We start from the raw sequence: 27,572 nt of genomic DNA, 5'->3' as shown, positions 1-27,572 counted from the left end.
TCGGTGTAAAAAGGTGGTTATATTAAAGCATGGGGACGGGACCTGTGGGCACAAAGAGCTGCACTGGGGTTGTGAGGAGCGACTGATTATATACTTTCAAGTTGGGAGGGGGTTAGGGTTAGCAGAAGTCTCTAAGGAATTTGGAAGCAAGGTTTCCAGGACCTTGAGGGGCTAGCTGTTGTTAGGGAAAGGTCATTTATTACTGTCTAAGAAAACCTTGGTCATGAGACCCTTCAGAGGTACGTCAGTGGGCCATATGCTTGGAGGATGATTGCTAACATATATTTGGACGGTAGAGATAAAGGAAGTTTCCAAAGGAATTTTTTTTAATGTTTATTTATTTTGAGAGAGAGAGAGAGAGAGCGCGCGCGTGAACATGCACGCAGGGGAGGGACAGAAAAAGAATCCCAAGCAGGCCCCGAGCTGTCAACCCAGAGCCTGGCACAGGGCTTGATACCACAGATTGTGAGATCATGACCTGAGCCGAAATCAAGAGTTGGAGGCTTAACTGACTGAGCCACCAGGCGCCCTTCCAAAGGAATCTTTATAAGTAGACTTACAGGATCTTGGGGGTCAGAATAATGTTAAGCTGAGATTGCCTTTTGCCCTCAGCAAAGTGTCAACATCGAGGCAGCTGAGTTCCCAAAGGAAGGTCACTCTGTCTGTTTCAAAGACTTGTCTGTGGGTTGTTGGTAGTTAGGAAATGTAAATTTTTTCTTTTGCCTTTGTTTCCTACATCACTCCCGGTCTGAGATCCTTTCTCCTTTCACCTCATCCCAGATCCTCCAGCGCCCCCCCCGCCCCACTCCCCAGAGGACTTTCCAGGTGCTCACCAAGCCTGCTCTCTTGATCAGTGCCCACAGCACTGGCATTGTGGCACCTGCCCCCCCCCCCCCACGCGCAGCCCCTGATGAGTGCGTGCCTCCCTGCCAGACTGCGAGGGTAGGGTGGGACCTGTCCCCCTGTTCCAGGAACATGGAAGATCGCCCACACCTGGCACTCTGCCTAGAGTCCAGCGGGGGCGTCATAAATATCTCCTGAATGATTCATTCATCCCTTTGGGAGAGAAAGCGCGACCTCTAACCGGTTAAGAGCATGGGCTTTGAAGTCACACAGACGTAGATTCAAGTCTTGGCTCTGATCTTTGGCTCTGTGGCCTTGGGAAGGTCATTGGATCTCTTTGAGCCTGTTTCTTCATGTCAAAATGGAGTGACCACGAACCCAGTAGATCTTTGTGAAGATTAAGTGCGATGATGTTGGCCTGCCCCACAGCCCAGTTACGGTGGGAGGGGTAATTATGCATTCAGGAAAGGGGAAACCTCCCGCGGCTCGTCTACCACCTGTTTTCTTACCGGTTTCTAGGAGGTGCGCAGCATCAGGCCCGTTTAACGGAAAAAGAAACTGAGGCCCAGAAAGGGACCAGGAGAGCCCAGCGCGCTGCAGGCTGGGGCTAGAACCCGGGCCTGCGTCCGGCGCATCGCCTGCCTCTCCGAGCACCTGGTGAGCACACCCCCACCCCACCCTCGTCCCCTGGCCTGGGAGTGAGGGGCTGGGCTCGGCCTCGGGCGACCCCGCGGGACTGCGGGGCGCGCTTGGGGATCTTCGGCTCAGACCCCGGAAGCGGTGCGCAGCTCGCGGGAGCGGAGAGAGCGCTCGGGGTTGTCGCTTTAAATTAAAGAGGGAGCGGGAGGGGGGCGGGCGAGCGCGAGGGAGCGCGCGGCGGGCTCCTGGGAGCGTGCCCGGACTGCGGCGCAGCTCCCGTCTGCCTCCCCGGCCCGGCCGAGCCCCCGGCCCGCGCCGCGCCGCGCCGCTCCGAGGCGGGCGCCGGGCGACACTGCAGGGGTGGCGTTGCCGGCGACGGCCGGGCTTGGCGCCGGTGCGTGCGCGCTGCGGGAGGCCGGCCGGGAGCCGCGAGCCAGGAGCCGGAGCCGGAGCGTAGAAGCGGCCCCTCCGCGGAGCCGGGGTGAGTAGCACCCGGCCGCCCCCGACTCCCACCGGGAAGCGGTCCGGCGCGCGGACGCACGTAGCGCACCCTTCCCCGCGCCGCGGACCCCGGCCTCCGCGCACTCTGCGCGTCTGCACACCCGCGCCGCGCTTGCACACGTACGCCGGGCACAGCGCACGCCGGGCGCCCTTCCCCGGCCCGGCCACTCCGCGCACTGCGCATCGCATCGCGCCCCGCACGCCCGTCCCGCGTGTGCACACACGCGACTCGCCCGGCCTTTTACACGCCTCCCCGGCGCCCGCGCCGCGCGAGCGCCCCTCACTTTCACACTCAGCATCCTGACTGTCCCCACGGCCCCTGGGGCACACTCGCTCGCGACTCTCCCGGGTCAGACCACCCCCGCACACCGCTCCCCAGATACCCTAGGGGTTCCCGCGGCAGGGGTGCTGGGTCTTCGGGAGATGCTCTGATCCGGAGAGGCATGTCGCACCCCATCGCCAGGAGGCCCTCGGAGCTTGGGAGAGGATCCCCAGCCCGGACCAGTGTCACTGGCCTGCGTGGGGGCTTTCCGGAGGCTCCTGGGAACCCTTGATGCCGCTGCTCTTTGGAAGAGGAAGTTTGCCCTGTCTTGGGCCCTGGGCTATAGATTTGGGTTGAAGAGGGGGTAGAGTAGGGCCGGACATGGGGACCTGGAGCCAGGCCTGTGGGTGGAGGAGCCCTGAGCCAGCCATCCTGGTGACCCTTTTCCAGGGCTGCGGAAGAACTGTGTGCCACGCTGCTCAGTCAGTGAGGCCACTCCAGAGTGACTGGGAAAGCGGCTCCTGGAGCGTCAGCCCCTTCTCCAAGCTGGGGGCAGGGGCAGGGGCAGGGGCAGGTGTGGAGAGCAGCAGCAAATGTGCTTCTTACTAGAAATGGGGAAACCGAGGCTCAGGGCAGACAGGAGTTCCAGCCAAGTTAACTCACCAGTCTGGAGAAGAGTCAAGACAAGTGCCCAAACCCCCTGCCCCCTCCACTCTGAAATCCAAAACCTTCACCTAGCAGCTTGGGAGCGTGGAGGTTCCCAGGCTAGGGTTCAAGTTTGGACTCTGTCTCTTGTCAGCTCTGGTGACACTGGGCAAGCGTCGGTTTTCCTACCAGTGCAATGGGCGGGAGTAGCAGCCCCCTCAGGGAGAGGCAGCGAGGATTTGCTGAAATAAAACATGGCGAGTCCTTGGTACAGTACTTGGCACATGATAGATGCCCGATAAATGCCAGCCACCACCACCCTAGCTGGTCTGCACTGTGGTTTCCGCGGGCTTTGGGGGGATGGCAGCAGGATGTGATTATTTCAGGGATGGGGGGAGCACTTGAAAAGATCTCAAACCTAAAGATCCTAAAGAGGCTTGCAGCTTGGGAGGTTGAGGGCTGCCCTGTGCCCACATCCTATTACCTGATGACCATGGGGGGTGGGGGGGGGCAGTCAACACCTTGCTGGCCACAGACGTGATGTGGGGACACAGTGAGCAAGGAAACGGGGTGGGGGGAACAGAGACATGGGGCCCGTCTTCCCTGAAGAGGCACAAAATTCCTGGAAAGCCATTTCTCTGACAAGCCCAGGAGGGGGCCTCGACTGTGGTCCAATTCCGATGAGGCCAGTGACAGTTCCTCCCACCCACCTCCACCCCCAAAAGGCTTGGTCAGGAGGTGGCATCACGGCCAAGAGCCCAGGCCCAGATCCATCACACCCTGGCGCCAGTCCCAGTGTTGCTACTAAATGCTGAGTGACCCGGGGCTGCAGCTTCCTCATCTATAAAATGGGGATCCACTTACCCAGTCAGTCATCAGGTCTGTATCGTGTGCCTAGTACAGGCTAGACACCGTGCTGAGCATTTGGCATATATCATGTCTATGCTTACAGCAGTAGGTAGGTATTGCCGGGTAGGTCTGATTAAGCCTGGATTCGAATCTAGAGCTCTTTCCAGTGAGCAAACTTCATGCAGTTTCGAGTTTGGGAGATTGGGGCCAGAACGAATAGACTAGGTGGGGAAAGATGCCAGAGAAGGGGCCGTGGATCTGCGGGGCTCGGGTGTGAGATTGGGCCAGCCCTGGCTCGTCCCTGTTGCGGCCCATTTCCTGTGTGTCAGAAACTCGGGAGACTCTGGTCGCGGTCCGCCCTGGCCTCCCGATGTGCCTGGTCAGCGTCCTGTTGCCAGCCAGAGCCACAGCCCCTCTGCCTGGTAGACCTCCGGGCTGCTAGTGGGAGCCTGCTGAGGTGGTAGTCAGTGAGATGGGGTCAGGGGCGCTCGGGGATGGTGAGTAAAGCCATTAGGAAGGGCACTTGCTACAGAGCCAGATCTAGTTCAGGCTCAGCTCCCTGCTTACTGGTTGGGTGACCTTGGGCAAATTCACCGCCCTTCTCTGAGCCTCATTTTCCTCCTCTGTGGAATCAGGTCAATAATAGGATATGTCCCATGGGGGTCTTGGGGGAGGTGATGGAAACACATACGTGAAATCCTTGGGGGCTGTGGCTACTAATGGCAGAGGCACTGGTCTGGGCCGCAGACATGGCTTTACCACTGCTGGCATTGTGGCTTTGGGCAAATCACTTAACCTTTCTGAACCTCCCATAGCTCATCCAAAGGCCTGCTTACCAGGTTCATGAGCAGAGATGCTCCAGGGGCCAGCAGGTTCTGGAAATGAATGGAGGGATGGGAGGTGCCAGACCTGTCCGAAGAGGCAGAGCCCATTCAGCTCCAGCCTTGGCTGTTTTGCGGGGGGTAGGGGGATGCAGACCACGGTCTTCAGATACTTTTAAAGGGAAGCAGTGAATCCAGCTTTTTTTTTCTTTTAGAAATCAATTTTTAATGGGAATTTCCCCAATTTTTAAGACAAATAAAACATACCTGCAAGCTGGCAGTGCTACCCACACAGTTTTGCTCAAACTAGAGGTTAGTTAGCCTTTGGGCTGATTGTGAGGCCAATAACCACAGCAGCTAATATTTACCAAGCCAGACTACACTTACCTCTCATTCTACCCTCCTGGTACCCTGATAGGGCAGCCATGAGCCCCATTCTACAGATGGGAAGACTGAGGCTCAGAGCTAGTGAGGGGGCAGATCTGAGATTCAGAGCTGTGCTCAGGCTGCCTGACCCCTCTCCTACCCCAGTTCTCTCCTCCCTCCATTCAGGCAGATGTGCTGTGGTTTCTGCCCCTTCACTGGGGACCACTGCGGGACCACTTGGGCTTGGGTGTGCTCAGAATCATTCACATCTTCAGTGAAATCACAGCTCCCGGGCAAGGGGTATTACAATGAGGGGTGTAGAGGGGAAGGTGGCAGTGTGATATAGTCTGGGGTCTGAGCTAGACCAGCCCCAGAGGGCTGGGAACCCCTCAACTGCTCTAGGTCTGATACAGCAGATACGGGGTTCTGACCCATGCCGTGTGCACTGGCCACCGCGGTGTACCCAGCCCACGCTAGCATAGCCTCATTCTCGAAGTCGGCTTGTGCCAAGTGAGCAGAAAGAAAGCTGACGGTGTTATTGGATTCCCAGCAAGGCAGAGGTAGGCTGGGACATGTGCATGTTGGTGTATCCAGACCGTGGTCTGCCAGGAACTAGGGCCACCTTGGACTTGTTCACAGTGACCAGTTGGTCCTGCAGGTTCTTAGGAAAGTTCTGAAACTGTATACCCCTCCGCAGTAAGGCACAGAAGTTAGGAGTGTGGAGCCAGATGGCCTGTGTTGACTAGTGCTTAGAATCGCTCTCTCAGGCGTAAGGAGTGCTCAGCGAGGTTAACTGTCATCACAGTCTCCTGCCCAGGTCCCAGGAATGAGCCTCTGTTCCTCAGCATGAGTGAAGCCTCCCTGGTTAGCATTTCCCTCCTGTCACCATGAAGGACCCACACCTCACTGCCCCAGTTCTCCAGGCCTCCTGCCAGGGACTTCAGACAACTCCCATATGTGCTAGATAACTCTGTCTAGACCAAAGCACCCTAACTTCTTGGTTCCAGAGCCACAGACTGGGGGGAACCCCAGGATTCAGGAAAATGCTTACCCTCTGATTTGACCCCAGTCCCAAAGGGAACCCACAGCATGCTGGAGTGGGTTGCAAACACGCTACCCAAGCCACAGCCCAGGAGCATTTTGCCCTGTGCCTGAACAGTGTTTACATTTTTTGTGTGACTTGGTTACATTTAAAAATCAGGAAATTGCACATTAAAAAAATCCAGGAATCTGGCTTTGCTTTAAAAATCCGGAAGGAAGGAAGGAAGGAAGGAAGGAAAGAAGAAAGGAAGGAAGGAAAGAAGGAAGGAAGGAAAGAAGGAAGGAAGGAAAGAAGGAAGGAAGGAAGCAAGGAAGGAAGGAAGGAAAGAAGAAAGGAAGGAAGGAAAGAAGGAAGGAAGGAAAGAAGGAAGGAAGGAAGGAAGGAAGGAAGGAAGGAAGGAAGGAAAGAAGGAAGGAAGGAAGGAAGGAAGGAAGGAAGGAAAGAAGAAAGGAAGGAAGGAAAGAAGGAAGGAAGGAAGGAAAGAAGGAAGGAAGGAAGGAAAGAAGAAAGGAAGGAAGGAAAGAAGAAAGGAAGGAAGGAAGGAAGGAAAGAAGAAAGGAAGGAAGGAAAGAAGGAAGGAAGGAAAGAAGAAAGGAAGGAAGGAAAGAAGGAAGGAAAGAAGGAAGGAAGGAAGGAAAGAAGAAAGGAAGGAAGGAAAGAAGGAAGGAAGGAAAGAAGAAAGGAAGGAAGGAAAGAAGAAAGGAAGGAAGGAAAGAAGGAAGGAAGGAAAGAAGAAAGGAAGGAAGGAAAGAAGGAAGGAAAGAAGGAAGGAAGGAAGGTAGGAAGGAAGGAAGGAAGGTAGGAAGGAAGGAAGGAAGGAAGGAAGGAAGGAAGGAAGGAAGGAAGGAATGCCAGAAGATTGGGACGCCTGGCCGGCTCAGTCAGTGGAGCATGCGGCTCTTGACCTCAGGGTTGTGAGTTTGAGCCCCACACTGGGTGTAGAAATGACTTAAAAATAAAATCTTTAAAAAATAAAATGAAATGAAAACATAAAAAGCCAGAAGATCCAGCAATGCAGGGTTGGCACCCCCTGGGAACGGAAGAGCAGCGGCTCTTGGGTGGGCAAGCACTCTGTAGTTGTCACAGGGTGACCTGTTTGCAGCCTCCTTTGCGGGGCCAGGGGCCGTCCCGTCCTTCTGTGCCCCTGGAGCTGAGGCTGATATAGCTCCTCCCGGCCTCCCCTTTCCAGTCCCTTCGAGTATGTCTGTGAGACACAGTTGCTTCTCAGCAACGACAGTAATAAAGCTATGAGCAGTCACCTGGGTTCAGGTAATGGCTTGCATGACGCCCGGACCTTTCTAGAACAACCTAGACCTTCCGCGTTCACAAAACTTGGAAGTGGAGGGTGGGGTGGGGAGGAAACCATCCTGAGTAGTGGAAGGACTGATGATAGAATATTGTGGAAATGCAGCCTTTCCTTTCCAATTGAAAGAAAAGCTTTTGAAGTAAGGCTTAGTGAACACCCCGAGGGCCCACGCTAATGAGTAGCAAAGAATCAAAGCCTCCTTGCTGGTCAGCCTGTTGTTGGTAGGATGGAAATGAGGTAGGGGTGCCAGATTTAGCAGATATAATATAAATACAGGATGCTCAGGAACTTTTGAGTTTCAGATAAACAATGAATAATTTTTTTAAGTGTAAGCATGTCCTAAATATTATATGGGACATACTTGTACTAAAAATGAATCAAATTCAAATGTCACCGGGCATCTTGTGCTTTATCTGGCAACCCTGACAGTAAGATGGTCTTAGAGTGGTTGAAAAGAGCTTTAAACTCCATTTTTTTAAAGTGTTATTTAAGGGTGCCTGGGTGGCTCAGTCACTTAAGCGTCCAACTTCAGCTCAGATCATGATCTTGCAGTCCACGAGTTCAAGCCCCACGTCGGGCTCTGTGCTGACAGCTCAGAGCCCGGAGCCTGCTTTGGATTCTGTATCCCTGTCTCTGTGCTCCTCCCCAGCTCATGCTGTCTCTCAAAAGATAAATAAACATTAAAAAAAAATTTTTTTTAATGCTATTTAAAAACCACCTACCTTTGGCTGAGCTCTCCTCACAGCTGAGTCTGAGCTCTGGATGACAGGCCCATTGGCATCGTGGAGGTCAAGGTGTAGCGTTGGGGTTGGTGGCCCTCCAAAGCCCTCCCTGCTGACTCTCTTTCCCCTTCCAGGCCCAGCGCTGCAGTGGGCATCATGGCCATGGACGTGGCAGAATACCACCTGAGCGGTGAGTCCCAGTGGAAGCATGCCATCTCACGGGGCTCCCCGACCAGGCCTAGGGTAGGGGGTGTCAGTGGGACGTCAGTAATGGCCCTATTTTACCAGTAAGGACAGTGACTTGCCCGAGGCCACACAAACTTGGGGACACGGGGCGGGGACCAGTCTAATGTCTCGTCATCCTTCTGTGCCGATGGCTCCTTCCTGTGGAACCACCTCCCTACATTTGACTGGAGGAGTCCCCCAGGAGGCCCACGTCCCGTGCTCCCTAAGGAGAAACTGAGATGCAGAATCCGCTCCCCCAGGGCCATTCCTAGAGCCTATTGAGTAGCCAAGTGAGAAGAAACCCAAGAAGGTTGATGTTAGAGCCACAGGACAATAAGCTCAGAGGTGGCCCAGTCCAGGGATGGCAAATACCTAAGACGCAGCCCCGACCTTCCTGTGTGTGCCCCAGTGGGTGCTGAGCTTGGGAACTGCCTCGAGATAGCAGCCGCTCTCCAGCTGATAGTGGGTGGTGTCAGAGCTGAGATATACTTGCCATGTTTTCTCGTGGGTTCCCCTCTCCATTTATAGATGGGAGAAGGGAGGCTCCGTGCAGGACACAAACCCAGGTCTTCTGACTCCCAGGCCAGTGCTCCCCAACACTCTAGCTGCTCCCCTGGCTCAGCCCCCTACCAGCCCAGAGCTGAGCTGAAGGGTAGACCAGGGACCACACTTTCACCTACAGGCTCCCAGGCCTTGTCCCAGGCCCTGGCATGGCCTTGGGCAAATGATGAAACCTCTCTGAGCCTCCACTTACTCATCTGTAAAACAGGGGGCAGTGAGGCCTGCCTCAAGGACTGCTGGGAGGACTCGGTGACCTAACTTACACAAAGTGCCCAACCCAGCGCGAACACAACTCTCTCCCAAAGCAGGCCTTTGCACATGCCCTTCCCTTTGCCCGGAGCACTTCCCTGCCTCTGCCTGGCTAAGCCCCCGGGACTGTGCGGGGGTCACAGGTGCAGATCTGGAGCCAGACTGTCGGGCAGCGAATATCTCCTCTGTCCCTCGGCTTCCTCATCTAGGCAATGAGGGTAATAATAGAACCTTCCTCACAGGGTTGTTCCGGGGTCTCCGTGGGTTAATATGCAATGAAGCGCTGGAACGGGGCCTGGCAAAGAGTAAACAGTAAAGGAAGCTATTATTACCGCCACGCCACTCGGCCGCCTCCACCTCCTCCTCATTTCTGGTCTCAGCTGAGGCCTCACTTCCCTTGGGAATTCTTCCCATACCACCCCGAGGCTGTAGTCAATAAAAGGAATAAATAAATGAGCATTAACAGTCATCATCTTGTGTCACCTTCCTGGGGCTTTTCCTTTCAATGCCCCCCTTTCCCAGCCAAGCAGGATGCAGGCCGCACTCCCTCAGGCCCTCCCTCCCCCCAGATCCTCGCTTTCAGGGGAGCCTGGCTCCACTGTGCCGGGTCACCTTGATCGTTATCTGCTGGGACCTCAGAACTCGGGGCCCACCTGCTTCCCTGCCCCTGGGACCACCCAGGCCCCGCCGGGAGCCACCTGAGGTTCACATGGACATCTCACTCTCCAGTTTACCAGGCCATCCCTTATTCATCAGACGCGCCGCCCGAGAACTTTCGTGCCTCGGCAGGGCTCGCCTGGGGCCCTCCGTAGATCTCTGTTGTGGTTTGGGTTAGCCCACAAATTACATTCCGTCAAGAAGTCAGGAGTAAACAGGGCTTGCTCACAGCCCCTCCATCCTGATTTCTAGCTCCTCTCATTTGTCCCTGGTCCCCCCCAGCCTTTATCCAAAGGTCTTGTGATTTTTATGTCAAAATTGTGTGGTTAGACCATGTCGTGGATTGATTTTTTTTTTCCTTTTAACAATGCTGGAAACGTTTTCCTGCTCTGCCACAGTGACATCCTAATGACCTCGGTTCTCAAAGGCCAGTGATATTCCCTCCCAAGTCAGCACCACCAGCCCCCACTGGCCCCTCAGCTGGACCTTCAGGCTGTTTCCACATTTCTGCTGTTATAAATACAGTCTCGATGACTCACAGCAGACATAAAATTTGCTGGGATTTCTTCCGCAAGATAAATTCCCCAGGGCGGGACCGCTGCTTGGGGCGCGTGGTCATCTCCACTCTCCAGATGAGGACGCTCAAGTTCAGAGTGGCTAGGTGGCTTGCCCAAGGAGCCAGGGCACCCGCGGCCAGGCTCTGCATTTCTTACCCTGTGGCCTTGGGCCAATGGCTGGGTGTGCTCACTAGCCTCTCCCAGCCCCGGCTGTCCTACTCTAGCAAGTGGAGGGAGAGACCTCATAGGGTGCTACATGCTGGATACGAGCCAAGGCGGCGGGCCGGGCCCTGCCCTTCTGCCCTGCCCCTAACCTACGATGAGTTAGCATTGTGGATTCTGATTGGAGTTGGCTGGGCTCAGGGGAACGGGCAGGGTGAGGCCTCCCATTTCCAGAGGGGCTGCCACTGCTTCCTGATACCTTTGCAGCCGGGCTTCAGGGGCATGGTGACAGAGAGCTCCCCAGCCCCAAATGCCCCACTCTCTCTCCCCCACTGGACACTGAATGCTCCGGGCTCTGTACATCCCCTCCTCTGCTCACCCTGAACTCCCAGTCCCTGGTGCCTTGACCTGGTACATTTCTTGCTCCTCCTTCGTATCTCAGTTCAGATGCCCCTCCTCCAGGAAGCCCTCCTGGGCTGTTCTCATCACTCCGTTTTGTGTATTTATTTGCCTACCTACCTCATCCCTAGACTGTGAGCTGCTTAAGGACGGGGACTGGGGCTGGGGCTGACTCCCTCACCAGGGTGCTCGCACACACCATAGGTGTTCAGTGGATGTGCAGTCGTCAGTCTTCACCCCTGAAATGCCCTCCCCACCTCTTTCTACCCTGCATAGTCTGGGGACTGTGCTGGGTCGAGGCTGGGTGGGGCAGTGGTTACTCCGGCCTGGTCTGAAGTCTGGCTGCCACAGCTGGCCTCCCAGTGCCATTCCTTCTGCCTCTTTGACCTTGGGCAAAAGGTCATTTATTTTTGTAAATGTTTATCTTTGTGCACCCGTTTCCCCATTTGAATTGAGTATAGAGGCAGCACTGAGAATTCTATTTGCCAACAGAAGGTCACTTCTGCTAGTGGGGGCTCACCCAACACACTTGAGGGGGCAGTTAATTACTATGTCTGGGGACAGTGAGACTCAGGGAAAGTTATTTACTTATCAATGAAGAAAGCACATTTGAGCATTTGGATTTGTCTCCAAGTCCCGCACAGCCTAAAAGCCACCTCTCTCTCACTTCTGGCTGAGATTTTTTTTTTTTTTTTTTTTTTTGGTAGCAGCTGTATTGAGATAAAATTCACAGACCATACAATTTACCCACTTTAGGCATACAATTCAGTGCACCTAACATCTTGTGTACTCATCAACACTATTAACTTTTAGAATATATTCATCATCCTCCAAAGCAACCCTGTATTCTGTGTTGCCCCCCGCCCCAGTCCCCCCAGCCCCAGATAATCACTAATCAACTTTCTGTCTGTACAGATTTGTCTTGACATTTCAAATAAATAGAATCATACATGGGGCCCCTGGGTGGCTTAGTTGGTTAAGCGTTTGGCTTTGGCTCAGGTCATGATCTCGTGGTTCACGAGTTCGAGCCGCTCATTGGGTTCTGTGCTGACAGCTCAGAGCCTGGAGCCTGCTTTGGATTCTGTCTCCCTCTCTCTGTGCTCCTCCCCCATTCGCTCTGTCTCTCTCTCTCTCAAAAATAAAAACATTAAAAATAAATAAATAAATAAATAAATAAATAAATAAATAAATGGAATCATACAACATGTGGGTTTTTGTGATGCCTTTCACTTAGCATGATGTTTTCAAGGTTCAACCACATTGCAACGTGTATCAGTAGCTTTATGTTGCCAAGTTATATTCCGTTGTGTGGATGGACTACATTTTGTCTATCTATCAGTTGCTGGACATTGGGTTCTTTTAAATGAGGGTAAAGCAAAAATGGGGTCATTTCTTTTCTCCCCAAACCCCTTCCCTCTTCCTCCAGACCCCAAAAGGCTGCTTTGATTATCTGGAAGGCTATGAGCTCAGAGAACTCAAAAGAAGCGAGAAGAACCCCATTTGTTTAAAGCCTAAGGAGCGTTTAAGTGTTGCTCACAACTCTTTGTCTGGTCTGGCCATGTGTCCCCACCCCCATCCCACCCCTGGTAGGAATGGGTGCTTCTGTGGAAAAGGGGATGGAAGCAGAAATCGCAAGGTACATATGTCTTATTCAACACTGGATCCCCTAGCACCTAGTACTGAGCCTGGCACACAGTAGTCACTCAATAAATATTTGTTCAGTGAATAAATAAGTCAGTGCTGAACTGCCTGCTTCTTGGGTGGGAGTCTCTAACCACTGGGGGACCCCAGAGCCTACTAATGAGAGGCTGCCTTTCCCTTGCAGTCATCAAGAGCCCTCCTGGCTGGGAGGTGGGTGTCTACACCGCTGGGGCCCTGGCGCTGCTGGGAATTGCGGCCGTGAGCCTGTGGAAGCTCTGGACATCGGGGAGCTTCCCCAGCCCCTCCCCGTTCCCTAACTACGACTATAGGTACCTTCAGCAGAAGTATGGCGAGACCTACGCAGAGGCCAAGCAGAAGGTGAGGCTTCTGTCCCGGGGGTGGCCTCCCCTCCCTCCCCGCTCCCTTGCTCTCTCCTGGTTAATTTCCTCCTGTGAACAGACACCCTGGTCCTCCTCCACGTTTCCAACATAGCCCAGTACTGCGAAATCAGTGAATACTCGGTGAGGGACTGAAAGTTTTCAATTTTAAAAGCCATCCTGGGAAAAATACAGGAAAAAAACAAGCAAAACCCCTCCCCAAATGTCACCACCCAGTGGCAAATAACTGTTAACTGTATTTTAACTATTAACATTTGGATTTCTTTCTCTCCGGTATTTTTAATGTATCCTCCAGTCTTTTTTCCATGCATAGGTTTTTATACAACGGGTGTCATTTCTACACAGAATTTTATACCCTGCTCTTTTCATCTCCCAGCCGAAAGCATTTTCCCACAATGTTGAGCCCCCGTCATAAGTGTTATTTTAGCGTCAGATTCCTTTTTTATGTACGTGCCATGATTTACTAAACGCCATTGTAAATAACGCAGTGAATGTTGTATATGTAAAACTTTGTCTTCATTAGGGTTATGTACTTTGAATGGATGCCCAGATGTGGAATTACTGTGTCAGGGACTACCAACACTTTTAGGGCTCTCAATATATACTGCTGAATGCTTCATCATTAGACACTTGGCAGAGAATTTTTCTAGTATCATATAGAGTTCCAGAGAGCACAGCCAGAATCTTTTACCAGATAGCAGCCCCACATGCTCATTCGTTTGGGGTGTGAAGGGACTATCTCCCATTGGGGGGGGGGGGAGAGGGAGGAGGGGAGAGAGAGGCGGAGACTGTAAATTGGCACAACTTTCCCAAAGAGCATTTTGGCAACATGTGTCAGCAGCTTTCGAAAGGACTGTGTCCTCTGAGCTAGGATTTTAAGAAAGCTATTTGATTCTGCATTATTTATATTTGTGAAAAATTAGAAACAACATAAATGTCCAACAGTAGGGGGTCTGTAAGGTAATCACAGCTGTCCATTCAGGGACAAATTGGTGGCCCATTTTTAAGATGATAGTAATGGGGGGCACCTGGGTGGCTCCGTCAGTTAAAAGTCTGATTTCACCTTAGGTCATGATCTCGCGGTTCGTGGGTTCGAGCCCTGCCTCGGGCTCTGTGATGACAGCTCAGAGCCTGGAGCCTGCTTTGGAGTCTGTGTCTCCCTGTCTCTCTGCCCCTTCTCTGCTCACGCTCTGTCACTCTCTCTCAAAAATAAGTAAATGTTAAAAAACATTTTTTTTTAATGATGGTAAAATGAGGGCTATGCAACAGCATGGGAGATGCTTGTGGCACAAAGACTTTTGTTTTCCCAAATCCCGAGGTCAACTTAGTGAAAGGAAAAATTTGAGTTTTAGGATGAGTGTTACCCAACATGAAAACCTTCTGTGGTGAACATTTTGGTAAACATCCGTGGAAGCTGCTCAGTAATCTGTTGAGTAGCTATAGTCTAGTTATTCTTACCCATCCCCCCTGCTAACTACTTTTCCTTTAAAATTTTTAAGGTTTTTGTTTATTTTTGAGAGAGAGAGACAGAGACAGAGAGGCAGAGTGTAAGTGGGGGAGGGGCAGAAAGAGAAGGAGACAGAATCCAAAGCTCTGTCAGCACAGAGCCCGACGTAGGACTCGAACTCACGAACTGTGAGATCATGACCTGAGCCAAAGCCAGACGCGTAACCGACTGAGCCACCCAGACGCCCTACTACTTTTCCTTTTTACAAACGTCACTGCAGTGAACATCTTTGTGCGTGGAACTCAGTCCATATCACTAAGCGTTTTGAGAAAAAGCTTTCTTTCCTCGGGGTTCGGGAGAGAAAAGTGAGTGATGTGAAATGGCATTAAACAAAGACCTTCCTGACTAGGGCAGGCACCGTTTCTGCACACAGGGAACAGGAGGTGCCTTGAATGAACAGGGCTTACGAGACCACGCCTGTTGCACCTGTCACGCTCCCATGTCCCGTTTTCTCTCCCCCAGAGAGTGCCTGCCTGGAATGCCCAGCGGGCCAGCACTCGGGGACCGCCCAGTCGCAAAGGCAGCCTCAGCATCGAGGACACGTTTGAGAGCATCAGCGAGCTGGGGCCCCTGGAGCTGATGGGCCGGGAGCTGGACCTGGCCCCCTACGGGACCCTCCGCAAGTCCCAGTCGGCCGACTCCCTGAACTCCATCTCCTCCGTGAGCAACACCTTCGGGCAGGACTTCACGCTGGGCCAGGTGGAAGTAAGCATGGACTACGATGCCGCCTCCCACACCCTCCACGTGGCCGTGCTGCAGGGCAAGGACCTTCTGGAGCGCGAAGAAGCCAGTTTTGAGTCCTGCTTCATGCGCGTCAGCCTGCTGCCCGATGAGCAGATCGTGGGCATTTCCCGGGTGAGTGGGGGCAGGGGAGGCACGCGCGGGGCTCTCGGGGAGCCCTCCCCAGGCTGCCAGGCCCGCGGGTCAGGCCGGATGTGAGGAGGGTGCTACGCGACAGCTCTGGGTGCTAATCCCAGAGCCGGAGGTGTCACTAGCCTGACGACTCCCACCGTGCGCGGTTCTCGGCAATCCTACCACGTATATCCGGTGGGTGGTAATTGTCCGTTCCCATGCCTGTCCCCCGGGTCAGCTTGGGGTCTGGGTAGGAAAGGGGTGACATGTTCAAGTTGGCTAATCTGGGGACAGCTTAATAACAGGACTGTTAACAGTGGTGTGGGGCGGCCTCAGGGATGGAGCGGCACCCTCGTCTGAAGGGGCGAGGGGAAGGGGAGGCCAAAGGGGAGAGGCGCGTGGTGGGGCTGCCACGTTGATAGGCGCTGTGCCCTTTGGTCAGGGGCCATGCTCAGACCACAGCAGTACCGCAGGGAAGGACCTAGGGAAAGAGCACCCCCAGCTCCCTGGGTCCTCTGGTTTCCCTGGAGTGACCCCCATTGTCCGACCCCAGACCCCACCAGAAGCCAGAGGCCGAAGGAGCCTGTTGATCAGCCCATGGAGGTCAGCTCCTGGGGGTGAGAACAGGGTGGGGAAGGCACCCAGCACCCTGCCCCACCAGGCTACCCCTCCGTGGGTCCCTCTGTCTCGCCAAGAGAGGGAGCAAAGCCTTCATGAGACACATTCTACTCCAGGCTGGATTAGGGGGAGCAGGGGCCCAGATGCCATGGTTGGGAGTCCTCTGAGGTGGGTAAGGTTGACAGCCAGTGGCCTCTAACCAAAGCAGGTGGAGCCTGAGGGTCTGTAGGACCTAGTGCTTTCTGAAGAGTCACCTGCGTCCAGTCACTCTTACAGTGTTGAAGCGAGCTGTCCCTCGGGGGTGGACACCATCATCCCTCTCCCAGCCCACCCTGCCTCCCTCACCCCAGGATGGTCAACAACTGACCACAGCCCTGTGCATGTGGGGCCCAAGAGAGGCAGTTGGTGAGTGGTAAGGGGCGGGACCCTAAAACCTCACCCTCTGGGTTGAGATATCAGTGTCCCACTTCCTAGTAGCGTGACCTTGGATAAGTCCATAAGCTGTCTGTGACCCAGCTTCCCCATCTGTCATATGAGCAACATAATTCTTGAGGAAGGGGTGTACTACTATATGCAAAGTCCTCAGCCCAGTCCCTGGGAAGTGATCAACAGATTGTGTATCAGGACCATGAAGTGTCGCTGTTGAGCCTGGATCCACGCTGCCTGTGGCCTGGACTGCCTAGAAGATCCTGGGTGGTTCTGGACACCTTCTGTGAGAAGGGACATTAGCAGACAGGAGCCGCCACAGCCTGATGTGTGCCGAGAGTCTGGTTCACAGAGCCCACCCATCCGTGATTCTCTCATTAGCCCCAGTGGGATGGACCGAGGGCATCTTACGGATGAGGAAACAGGTTCAGGAGAGTGCTTTGCCCAACACATCCCCAGGACCTGGCCCGGGGGTTCCCATTTCCCGTACCTGTGTGCTCATAAAACATAACACACAGAGAATGGGTAGTTCGGGAACCCGAGCCCCTGTGGACAAGGGACAGCAAAGTGACTCATGTGGCAGGAGGAGGGAGAGATGGGGCCAGATCATGAAAAGCCTAAATGCCAAGGTCAAGATCAGGAGGTAGACTTAATCCCACAGAGGAAGGAGCCCTTGAAGATCCTCAGTCAGTCATTTGGGTGGGGAACGTGGCTCCCAGGGAGCAGTGGAAGAGAAACCTTCCCACGAGCCAGGCAGTGACCAGAGTGTGCTTCAGTGCGCCTGGAGGTCCTGGCAGATTCATTCCCAGGAAGGCAGGCTTCTCAGCATCCTAGCCCAGCTAGTCCCAGCAAGTAGGTGGCTGCCCCCAGGCTGGGCAGCCCCCCAGCCTCAGGCGAAGTGCCAGAGATGAGAGCTCCTCTCTAAATATTGCCAGGCAGTGACTAAGGCAACCCCCAATGGGAAAGGGGAGCCGTGCCCACCAGGACACCTTCCCGGGGGGTCTGCCCACAGCTTCCTGGGAGGAGGCCAGAGGCGCCCACCAGGCAGGACGGGGCTTGGAAGTGGAGTCTTCCCAGCCTCGCCTGATCGCTCCATCCGTCCATCCATCCCACAACATTCAGACCATCCTGGGCCAGGCTCTGCGGGGGCCGGGACATCAGCGGCTCTCGACTCCACAATTACCTGTACTTACGGCACGCCTGGCCCAGGGTTGGACCTGAACACACACGACAAAGAGGAGACCAGTCTCTCCTGGGCATCGCGAGGGTTCTGTGGAGCCGTGCGCACTGAGGGTGGGAATTAGTTGGTGTCAGAGTGTGGAAGCTTCCAATGCCAGGCCGCCACTGAGAGGAGGACAGGGGGCTTTTAAATCCTCAGGGCTGGGGTGCCTGGCTGGCTCAGTCAGTAGAGGACGCGACTCTTAAATCTCAGGGCTGGGGGTTTAAGGCCCATGTTGGGTGTGGAGCCTACTTAAAAAAAAAATCCCCAAGGCTGAGCCACCGAAGAAAGAATTGGCATTGAGGTCATGGGACAGCAGAGCCAGGACTCTAGCCCAGGCCCCTGGACTCTCTGTCCGGTGCTCTCTCCCCACCATGGCCTCACGGGCATCTGGCTGCCACCTCCTCCCCGGAGCTGAAGCTCCCTCCACGTCCCTTTCTCTGTGCAGATCCAGAGGAATGCCTACTCCATCTTCTTTGACGAGAAGTTCTCCATTCCCCTGGACCCTGCAGCCCTGGAGGAGAAGAGCCTGCGGTTTTCCGTGTTTGGCATCGATGAGGACGAGCGGAACATCAGCACGGGCGTGGTGGAGCTGAAGCTTTCTGTGCTCGACCTCCCGCTACAGCCCTTCAGCGGCTGGCTCTACCTACAGGACCAGAACAAGGTCAGTCCACCCATGAAGAGAGCGTCACACGCACCCGTCTCCGAGCGGGGAGTCCACTGTCCTCCACGACAGCCCGAGCCCTGACTTCTTTAGGAAATGACAGAGAGAGAGGCCTGAGCCACATTCACAGAAACTGTTTACTGCATGAAGCAAAAATGCCCCAATTACTGTTTACCACTCTTCTGTCGTTGCTATTTAAGCAAATGATATACGAACCCCAGTCCACTTGGACCTCTGTGTGCTACTACTACAGAACGTTTTCCCTGGGCTGGAATGAGGGACTGCATCTGGTTGCTACAGGCAACCTCTGGTCCTCCTTCCAAGGCAGGACCCAGGCCTGGTGGGAGGGAGGGCTGGCGCATGCCTTGTGGAGTGGGGAGTGTGGTCCCTTTCTCAATCCCACCAGCCTGGTGCCTCATGTAAGGGCAAGAGTAAAAACTGCTCAGTGGAGAAGGAAGTTCCTGCCTTTCCCTGGACCTCTCAGGTCCTAGGGGGGCCTCGGAAGCCCTCTGAGCCAGTCACCTGTCCTCCAGGCTGCCGACGCTGTGGGCGAGATCTTGCTGTCCCTCAGCTACCTCCCTACGGCTGAGCGCCTCACTGTGGTGGTGGTGAAGGCCAAGAATCTCATCTGGACCAACGACAAGACCACGGCAGGTAAGGCCCTGCTGGCTGGCTGGCTCCTTCACGTGGCTGGTGGGAGCTGTGACCCAGCTGCTAGGCCAAGGGCAGCGGGAGGCGTCAGCAGGTGTGGGGCATCGTACCAGGCCCCTCCACCCCCAGCTTTGGCCGAGCTCAGGAGCCAGGAGCTCAGGAGTTCGGGATGGTGGGGGAGATGGGAGTCTGAGAGCAGGTGCCTGGGGTGCTGGGAAGAAACCACGGTAGACAGACACCCGCTTCCCAGGACTAGAATTCATGACAGAAGCCGCACTCCCAGAAACTGGACTGTATCCCAGATCCCACATGGGGGCCAGGACCAACAGGATGGACCTGATGCCCCTAGTCTACAGGAGCAGAACTAGAAACCAAGGGCTGGGGGAGCGACCTAGTGGGAGCCTCGGGGGATCCATGGTCCAGGCAGGTACAGCAAGGACACCCAGTGCGGGGAGGGTGACAAGTAGAGAGGGACTCATTATTTCAGAGTCGGGCTCCACCGAGCGGGCGCAGGGTGACTCAGGCCTGACGTCTGTGCTCATTATAGAATGAGAAGTGGTGGGTCCTTCCCACTCCCCAGAGCGTCACGTGAAGGGAGCACTTGTGTGGGCCGGGAGGCAGTCTGCCTGAGCCCAGGGCCCAGCTCTTCTCCCGACTCGTGTAGGAGCCTCAGTTTTGTCATCTGTAAAATAGGAAAGAAATAAAGGCCCAATGGCAGGACTGTAGGAGATAATGGCAACAGAGAAGGCTCGGGGAACTTGGAGCTAGCGGGCTGCGAGGACCAGGCAGAGCTATGCCAAGTGGATGTGGCCTTGGCCCTGACCCCCACCCCTTGCTCACCCACAGACCCCTTCGTCAAAGTGTACCTGCTTCAGGATGGGAGGAAGATGAGCAAAAAGAAGACAGCCGTGAAGAGGGATGACCCCAACCCAGTGTTCAACGAAGCCATGATCTTCTCAGTGCCAGCCATCGTGCTCCAGGTGAGGGGGGATGGCTCAGGGGTGGAGGCCGGGCCAGGTGGCTCCTGGGCTCTGGGGCCACTCCAGGCCCTCAGCCTAGCTTCTTAGGGTTCCTGCAGGTGGTGCTGCTTTGTCTCAAGCCCTCCCCTTTCTAGTTGAGAGGCATTTATGGAGCACCCACTAGGTACTAGCCCTGTGGTCAGTGCTGGGACACAGGCACTGCTTCCTTGTTGCTCAAAAGGAGAAGGTGGAAAATCCCCAGACAATCCTTTTTTTTTTTTTTTTTTTTTTTTGAGAGAGAGAGAGGGCACAAGTGAACGAGGGCAGATAGAGGGAGACAGAGAGAATCCCATGAGGGGCAGAGAGAGAGAGAGGGAAGCAGGGCTCACCCGAAGAGGGGCTCGTACTCACCTGATACAGGACTCGAACTCACAAACCATGAGATCATGACCTGAGCTGAAGTCAGATGCTTAACTGACTGAGCCACCCAGGCGCCTCTCCAGACAATCCTAATCCACTAAGCGCATGCCAGACTTTGGCGGCCCGGGGAGGCTTTTACGAGAGGGGTTAGGTAATCCGAGATCTGGGGGAAGCCGGTTCCCGGTGGAAGGAGCTGCAAAGGCCTGGAGATGAGCCTGGGGAACCCAAGGGCCCACAGTTCTGGCCCGAAGTCTCCGGAGACTCTACCTGCAGAGACCCTGCCGAGCTCCCCACACCTCCATGGCTTTCAGAAGGTCATGGGCCCCAGGGAGACCCCTCTCCTGGCACCGATGTCACAGACCAAGGGTGGGGGATTACAGAGGATATGGCCTGTGCCACACCGGTGGCCCTGCTTGCATGCCTCAGAGGATGGGGAGCTTACCACCTCCCCTCACTACCTCCTCCCATGCTGGGGCATTCCTGCCAGTGAGAATGTCCTTTTGTGCCCTGAGCCAAAACCTGCCCCTGAGTCACGGGGCTGTACAGAACCCACCTAATCTGACACCCCATCTGAATTTGAAAGCCCAGAACTCTGCCTTACTCTGGAAGCTCCTAATCCAGGCAAATATCCCAGTGTCTGGGGTTGGTGCCGGGTGTCCTAGCCTTGTCCTGCCACCCTCGTGGGACAGACTGTCCATCTGTCCCCTACTTCCCCCGGAGTGGCTGTAGCGCCACTAGTCCACAGCCTCCGAGGGTGGGAGACCTCTTCGGGCCAGGGCGGCGGTGGAGGAGGAGGGAGAGCGGGGGTGAGGAGAAGAGAGAGAGGGTCAGTCTGGGTTTGGGTTTCAACCTCTCCACTTCGATCTCAAGCACACTCTTTTCCTTCCTCAGCTGTGAGTCCAACGTGTGATCATATTAGGAATAACCAGACATCTGAGATGCTCTGTGTACAGGCACTATGCTAAGCAGTTGACACGTTTTAACTCATTTTGTTCCCGGTACAGGTAGGAACTATGATTATTACCATCCTCCAGATGGGAGGCTAAGTAGGAAGAACCCAAGGTCACACAGCAAGGGAGATGGTGAGGCCAGCATCTGAACCTGGCAGTCCAGAGCCGCCACTGTGTCGGGAGGCAGCAGCAGAAGCCTGTGGGCATAGGCAGATCAGGGGTACAGATTCAGGGAGCCACTCCTGGCAGCCCGCTGGGGCCTGGCACCTGTAGACAGGGTCCTGGGAGCCACGGAGGGTCTCCAGCACTGCCCCCGGTCCCCAGCACCCATGTCACTTCCTCCCTAGGACCTGTCTCTCCGTGTGACGGTGGCTGAGAGTAGCAGCGATGGCCGAGGGGACAACGTGGGCCATGTCATCATCGGGCCGTCAGCCAGTGGCATGGGCACCACGCACTGGAACCAGATGCTGGCCACGCTGCGCAGGCCCGTGTCCATGTGGCACCCTGTTCGGCGAAACTAGCAGCTGGAAAACGGGCCAGGGTGGGCACTGAGCTGCCTGGGGCCCGGCGCAAGCTCCGCTCTGATGCCCCTCCGTAGTCCAGCAGGAGCCATAAATGCTGGGGTCCCCCACTGGAGCCCCCGTGAGCCATCTTGGTCCGTCTGTCCAGACTGCAGTGGAGGAACAGTCCTGGCCAGGTGTCTAGGGACCCAGGATTTTCTCCCACTGAGGACCAGCTGTGGCTGGGCTGTGACCCAGGAACGGGCAGCCTGGCACTGGCCCTTTGTGCCCCCATTTTGAGATCCCCAACAGGCTGCTGGGAGGCCAGTGCCAAGCTCGGCCACATGCAGGAACCGAGTGAGTCTTGGGGGCCAGGTGCTGTGCTAGGCACCAGCAGTCGTGACATGAACAGGACACAGCCCCTAGCATGTCCAGAGGGCAAGACCCCTGCCCTGGGGATCTGCTCAGTGCTGAATGTGGACTTGGGAGGGCTCTGGGGTCTGCTAGGACGAGATGGGAGCCGAGCCCTGAGGGGCAGGGAAAGAACTAAATGTGTCCCAGGCAGGCAGCCAGCCTCAGCAAGGCAGGGACATGAACTTCCGTATCACAAACTGTCCTACTGCAGTGGACACGAGGGCCTTTCTCTGCGCAAGAGAAGTGACCAGGAGACCAGGCCAAGCAGAGGCCTGCAGGGTGCGGCAAACACTGGCTCCGGAATCACGCTCTATGAAATCTGCTCCCTTGAACCGTGACCCTTGCAAAGCCCAGAGGTCTGAAGAGGCCCAGAGCCAGGTCCTTGTGTTCGGTCCCAACTGAATTAGGCATTGGCTCCACGGCGTTTGTTGGGGTACCTCCAGGCTAGGCCCTTTTGGGAAGAGAGATGCCTCAGCCTCTAGGGAGCTGGAGGGCAGTGGGAGGGCCAGAATACAGACTGCAGGGGGCCCATGGGAGAGGCTTTTGTGGGCTGCCCGTGCGTGCGTGGTGTAGCAGGAGGCCCTCCAGCTGGGCCTTGGAGGAAAGGGGCTGCCTGAGCTGGGGCATTGAGGGGAAGTGGAGGGGTGTCCGGATGGAGGGTGGGGTGGGGGCAGGTTTGAATGCCAGACGGGGAAGGAGGTGGCACTGGGTGTCCTAGGTCGAGTTCCAAAAGCAGACCCTGAGATTCTCAGGCGAGGGGTTTATGCAGGGTGGGGGTGGGGGGGGAGGCGGGGAGCCCTCTGGGGAAAACTGCAGGGGAGAGAGGAAAGCCAGGGAGCAGGGACAGAAGCTAAGTAAGCTGTGGCTTTAGGAGTGTCTAGCTCCAGCCTGATGGCTTGAAGTCTGATGGAGGAGCTCTGTGACTGGCACCCCACAGGGGTCCTGCCCAGAAGCAAACGGGCTGGGCTGTTTTGCCCCCACAGGGCTTTGGCTACCACCCCACCCCAGCTGGAGGAAGAGCGCATGCCTTCCAGATGTCACGGGCTGAGGCGCCTCCCATCCGCCAAAGGCAGCCCCAGAGAAGCAGGCGGGCCGAGGGGTGGGTGCCCCTGCTGGTTCATCAGGATGGGGTGGGGAGCGGGGCGTGTTGTGGCATCTGCTCCCAGGGGCCACCCTCAGGTCAGGACATGGGCTCTCCGGCTGGCTGCCTCTGGTCCTGATGAGCTATAGAGACCCAGGCCCAACCAGTTATCTCCAGTGATGCTGCGGGAGCCCAGAGTGGTCATGGGCTGGAGGCAGAACTGTAGCTCTCCCCACCTAACACAGCTGTGGCCCAGGCCTGTGGCCCATTCCAGGAGGTCTGCACGGCCCAGGCCAGCACAGGGTCCGGGGACACAGCTGGTGAGCCTCTGGAGCCGGGGAGACGCCAGACTCTTTTCTGCCCCAGTGGCTCTGCAGCGTAGGCCATTTACTCCTACCTTCTCTTCCCCCTCTTTCTGTCCCTCTGACTGCATGAAATGTTGACTGTGTACCCGAGATGGGCATGGTGGGGACCAAGTCTGCTGACTGGAATGATTGTAGAACCAAAATAAAGCTGGGGCAGGAAGGAGGGGGCTTCCAGGGAGCCTTGCTCAGCCCCAAATCACCTTGGTCTCTTCTCCAGGAATCAGGGACTTGTGTGGGTTACTCTGAGTAGATTACCCTGCTGCTGGGTGCCCAGAGGGAAAGGAGACCACCACAGGGACCAATGCCATCAGACTGCTTGGGAAGCTCTAAGAGGGGGACCCTGAGTCAGGTCTGGCGGGGAGGATAGCGTTAGGGAATATCGCGGAGGGCTTCCTGGTGGTATCGCTGAGTTGTCTTCAGGGCAAAAAGAAGTGTAAGGTTGAAAAAGGTGGATAAGGCCTAAAAAGCATTCCTGGAAGAGAGAACAACATGCACAAAAGGGCAGGAGTGGGCAAAAACTTGGCCAATTTGTCAACCTTGCTAGAGCAAAGTTGGGGGAGGCTGGGGAGAAGGGAGCCAGAAGAAAGGCTTAGAGGGGAGGAGGGTCGTGCAAGTTCAGTGCGTGCTGGTACCAGCCACAACCCTACCTACTTAGAGGGAGGTACCGTTGTACTGTTGTCATCCCCTTTTTTGCAGAGATGGAGACCGAAGCTCAGAGAAGTTAGGCAACTAGTCCAAGATCACACAGCCAGAGAGTCTCAGGGCAGGCATTCAAGCTCCAGCTGTCTGGCTCCACAGCTCAGGCTCTTAACCATCAAGCTACACTGTCCCCTTTCACCAAGTCCTCCAGGTGGGGCTGAGGGGCAGCGGAGAAGCCCCTGTGGATCCCAGGCTGCTCTGGTTTCTCCCTCCCCTGCCCTGGAAGATCACAGCAAGTGCTGGAGGATGATCTGGGTGGGGATTACCAGCCGCCCCCAGGAAGCCTGTGAAGAGCTCTCGTGGACTCCCCCTCTTGCTGGAGGAGATGAAAGCATGAGCCTTGCAGTGTAGGGAGGACTGTGCACCTGGTGGAGGAGAGAGGGACCCCCCAGGCAGGGGAACTACTTGGTGTTGCATGTGTCTGGGGAGCCACACAGCCACTGGGCCCGGTCAGAGGAGCAGGTCAGAGGGAGGGAGGAAGAGGCTTCTGAGCGGCTTTGGAAGTGATGCGCAGGGACACCGGCGAGCGCTGCTCTTGGTCAGCGCGGGGCAGTCTGAGCTGCTTCTCAGTTTCAGGTTCATTCCGCACAGCCCAGAGTGCACTACTGACCTCTCTTTTCTGCCTATACCCCCCACCCCACCCATTCTTCCCCCTCCCAGCCCTAGGCCCGTGGGCCTGCCCCCAGTGTCCCAGGCCCCCTCCATCTGGGAGCCTTCAGGGATCAGCCGAGCCGCACCCAAAAGGACAGGTATGGAGGTCAGTGACCTGACCTCGGCAGCGGCTGGGCCACACCTGCATGTGGAAGGGGCAGGGCGAGCCACTGTATCATCCGCAGCCGACTGCCGTTCAGACCTTCACTTCCTCTCTCCTGCCCCGGCCATCTATGCCTGCAGACACCCAAAGGGACAAACGGAAAGGCTAAATAAACACTAAGATTGGGCCATGAGGGCCCCTCAGTCTCTGCCCACCCTCACCCATTATCAACCTCATTCCACCCAGAAGGATCGAGAATGGGCGGGGAGAGGAGGCAAGGGCAGGAGTCCTGCCTCCCCAGCCCTGAAGTCCAGTTAAATGGTAGCTGGAGTTGAGCTGATCTGGGGGAGACCGGACAGAAGGGACCTTGGGAGAAGAGGCACTTCTGGGTTCTACCTGCCATAGTTTGGACAAGTCCCTTCCTGTTGAGAGCCTCAGTTTCCCCATATTGTCCCCTTGTTGTCTTAACAGGAAGAACTCTAAAGGCTCCCCACACCTCTGACTTTTGGGGATTCTGTGTGGAGGAGCTCTAAGGCCCCAAATGCCTTGGTTAGAATCTCAGCTTCTCCATGTATCAGCTGTGGGATCTTGGGCAAATTATCTGTCCTCTTTAGGCCTCAGCTTCCTCCTTTGTCAAAGGATAAGAATAATACATAATAGGATGGAATGAAATGTACACGTGCCAAGTGTATGTCACCCAGGAGATGCTCATTAAACGTGCGGCCAGGGTTTTGGGTGAAAGAGTTCTGGCCACGGGCAAGACCTCTTGGGATCTGGTGTTTGAGATGAAAGGGAGGGGAGGGCACATAGGGAGGCGGGAGGAGCAAAGATCCCACCAAGGCATCCCAAGGGCGCATAACTGGACCTCTGAAGTTCCATCCACCACCGGCACCCACGTTCCCTCTCCTTCAACCACCCATACGCGCCCCACGCCCCAAGGCAGGAACTCCAAGCAGAGCCCACAGCCCTCATGATGATGGTGCAGGGAGCAGAGCGGCCACATGGCGGCAGCAGAGACTCTGCTGGGGCCCCAGGGAATTCCCGGCCTCAGAGTGGGTGGGGTGGGATGCCAGGTGGGCTTGAGCAGAGGGAGGCTGGAGGGTGGTCACCTGTCTGCTGACCCTGCAGTCAGGTCATGCACTGTATTTACTCAACTATGCGATCATTTGTTCCTGTTTTCATTTCTCCAAGTTTGTCTATTCTTTTGAGTCAACCAATCTTCCTTCTTTCCTTCTTCTCCTCTCTGCCCCATTTTCCTTCCTTTCCCCTCTGTCCAACCAGGCAGTCAATTGGACATAACATCTTGAGCCACAGCTGGGTGCCAGCCTGGGGCAGGCACTGCTGTCTAGGGGTACAGAGGTTGGCCTTGGTCTCTGGCCTTTAGGTGCTCAAGGCTGGGGGCTGGAAGATCCTGCCTGGCCACCTGCATCCCCAGGAGAGGATTCCATGGCAGGCCGAGGGCCAGCCTGGCCACCTCTGATGTTCTGGGGTCTGCAAGGCAGTTGCCCACTGTCCAGAGTGGCAGAAGAGCTCTGGACTTGGGACTGGTGGGGTCTCAAGGGACAGAGACACCCACAGGCCTTCAAGGATAGCCCCCTCCCCCCCCCCCCCCCAGAAAACAGTAAACAGTACCCTGGCCAGGCAGACTGTGACCTGGGCCACCTCCAAAGTAAGCCCCAGGAAAATGGTGCTGTCCAGGGCCCAGCAAAGTCTGAGATTCAGGGAAATCCCTGGCCAACCAGAGCAGATTCCCCTTACCCAGTAACTAAGCTCCCTCCTGCAGAAGCATGAGCATAAAGTGGAGGTAAGGCTGGGGCTTCACATCAGGAGATCTGGGTTCAAATCCTGACCGTGTCTAGCTAGGCTGAGACAAGCCACTGCCTTTCTCTGAGCCTCAGTTCCCAAATCTGTAGAATGAAGAAAGCAGATCACTTGTTCTGCCCACCTCACAGTCTGATGGCTGGATGAAATGCTGCATACCAGGTATGATGTCGGGAGAGAGCCCTGCTGTGTGCCAAGACTCGGGTTCCAGTTCAAGTTCTACCTCTTACTAGCTGTGAATCTCAAACAGGAAGTGAACCTCTCTGGCCTCCAGGTTCCTCATCTGTAAAATGGGGCTAATGATTCCCACCTGCGAAGGGACAGTGCCTGCACAGGGTTAGCAATCCATTAATGGGCGCTGTTATTGTTAGGAAGTGCTCAGTGAAACTGTAAGGCATGACAGACGTCAAGGATATCATTAGAATGATTATCCCTATAGCAACCAAGGCCAAACGCCTCTGCCTGACTCTCAGCTCCCTCCACCCCCAGTCTGGCCCCACCTGCCTCCTAGCCTTGCCACCCAAAGCCTGATGACAGCATCAGTGGGGATGACAAGGCTGACAGCTGATCGTTGGGGGACTGGGCGCCTCCCAACCACTCCTTGGGGCGGGGAGCCCTGCTCCGTAGCTACACACCCAGCTCAGCACCAAGTCACTGCTCAGCCCTTTGGCAGTTTCGGGGAGGAGAGGGCACCTAAAGGGTGGGGATTTCACGAGATGCTCTCTCTATCCATTCAACCTGCTGCCTGGGGCCCTGGGTGAGCTTGGAATAAGCATCAGGGGTCTGGGCTCCACCTCTGTGCAATGAGGACAGTGACTCCTGCCCCA

At 55.6% G+C, this 27,572-nt stretch overlaps 1 protein-coding gene across 3 annotated transcripts; it reads left to right on the top strand.

The window, feature by feature from the left end:
- Positions 1-1,113: 1,113 nt before the first annotated feature.
- On the top strand, positions 1,114-22,661 carry SYT12 (synaptotagmin 12). 3 transcript variants are annotated; one of them, XM_019415132.2, is made up of 9 exons: positions 1,114-1,245; positions 1,363-1,500; positions 8,131-8,186; positions 12,632-12,825; positions 14,815-15,207; positions 17,916-18,131; positions 18,665-18,785; positions 19,629-19,762; positions 21,459-22,661. In XM_019415132.2, the coding sequence occupies exons 3-9, from the start codon at positions 8,153-8,155 to the stop codon at positions 21,630-21,632; spliced, it is 1,266 nt and encodes a 421-aa protein (XP_019270677.1). In that variant the 5' UTR covers positions 1,114-1,245; positions 1,363-1,500; positions 8,131-8,152; the 3' UTR covers positions 21,633-22,661. The 3 variants fall into 3 exon arrangements, with proteins under 3 accessions (XP_019270677.1, XP_053755386.1, XP_019270676.1); XM_053899411.1 differs by lacking the exon at positions 1,114-1,245 and having other exon boundaries at positions 1,307-1,500; XM_019415131.2 differs by lacking the exons at positions 1,114-1,245; positions 1,363-1,500 and adding an exon at positions 1,669-1,963.
- The last annotated feature ends 4,911 nt before the right edge of the window (positions 22,662-27,572 follow it).

This window comes from Panthera pardus, unplaced genomic scaffold (assembly GCF_024362965.1).
Source record: "Panthera pardus isolate Hobbes unplaced genomic scaffold, ASM2436296v1 HiC_scaffold_12, whole genome shotgun sequence".
NCBI lineage: Eukaryota > Metazoa > Chordata > Mammalia > Carnivora > Felidae > Panthera > Panthera pardus.
This window is presented reverse-complemented; position numbering and strand designations above follow the sequence as displayed.

Coding starts and splice junctions, on each gene's coding strand:
- SYT12 (XM_019415132.2), top strand. CDS start 8,153: ATGGCCATGGACGTGGCAGAATACCACCTGAGCG. Junction 15,208..17,915: donor AGATCGTGGGCATTTCCCGG/GTGAGTGGGGGC, acceptor TTCTCTGTGCAG/ATCCAGAGGAATGCCTACTC. Junction 18,786..19,628: donor CAACGACAAGACCACGGCAG/GTAAGGCCCTGC, acceptor GCTCACCCACAG/ACCCCTTCGTCAAAGTGTAC.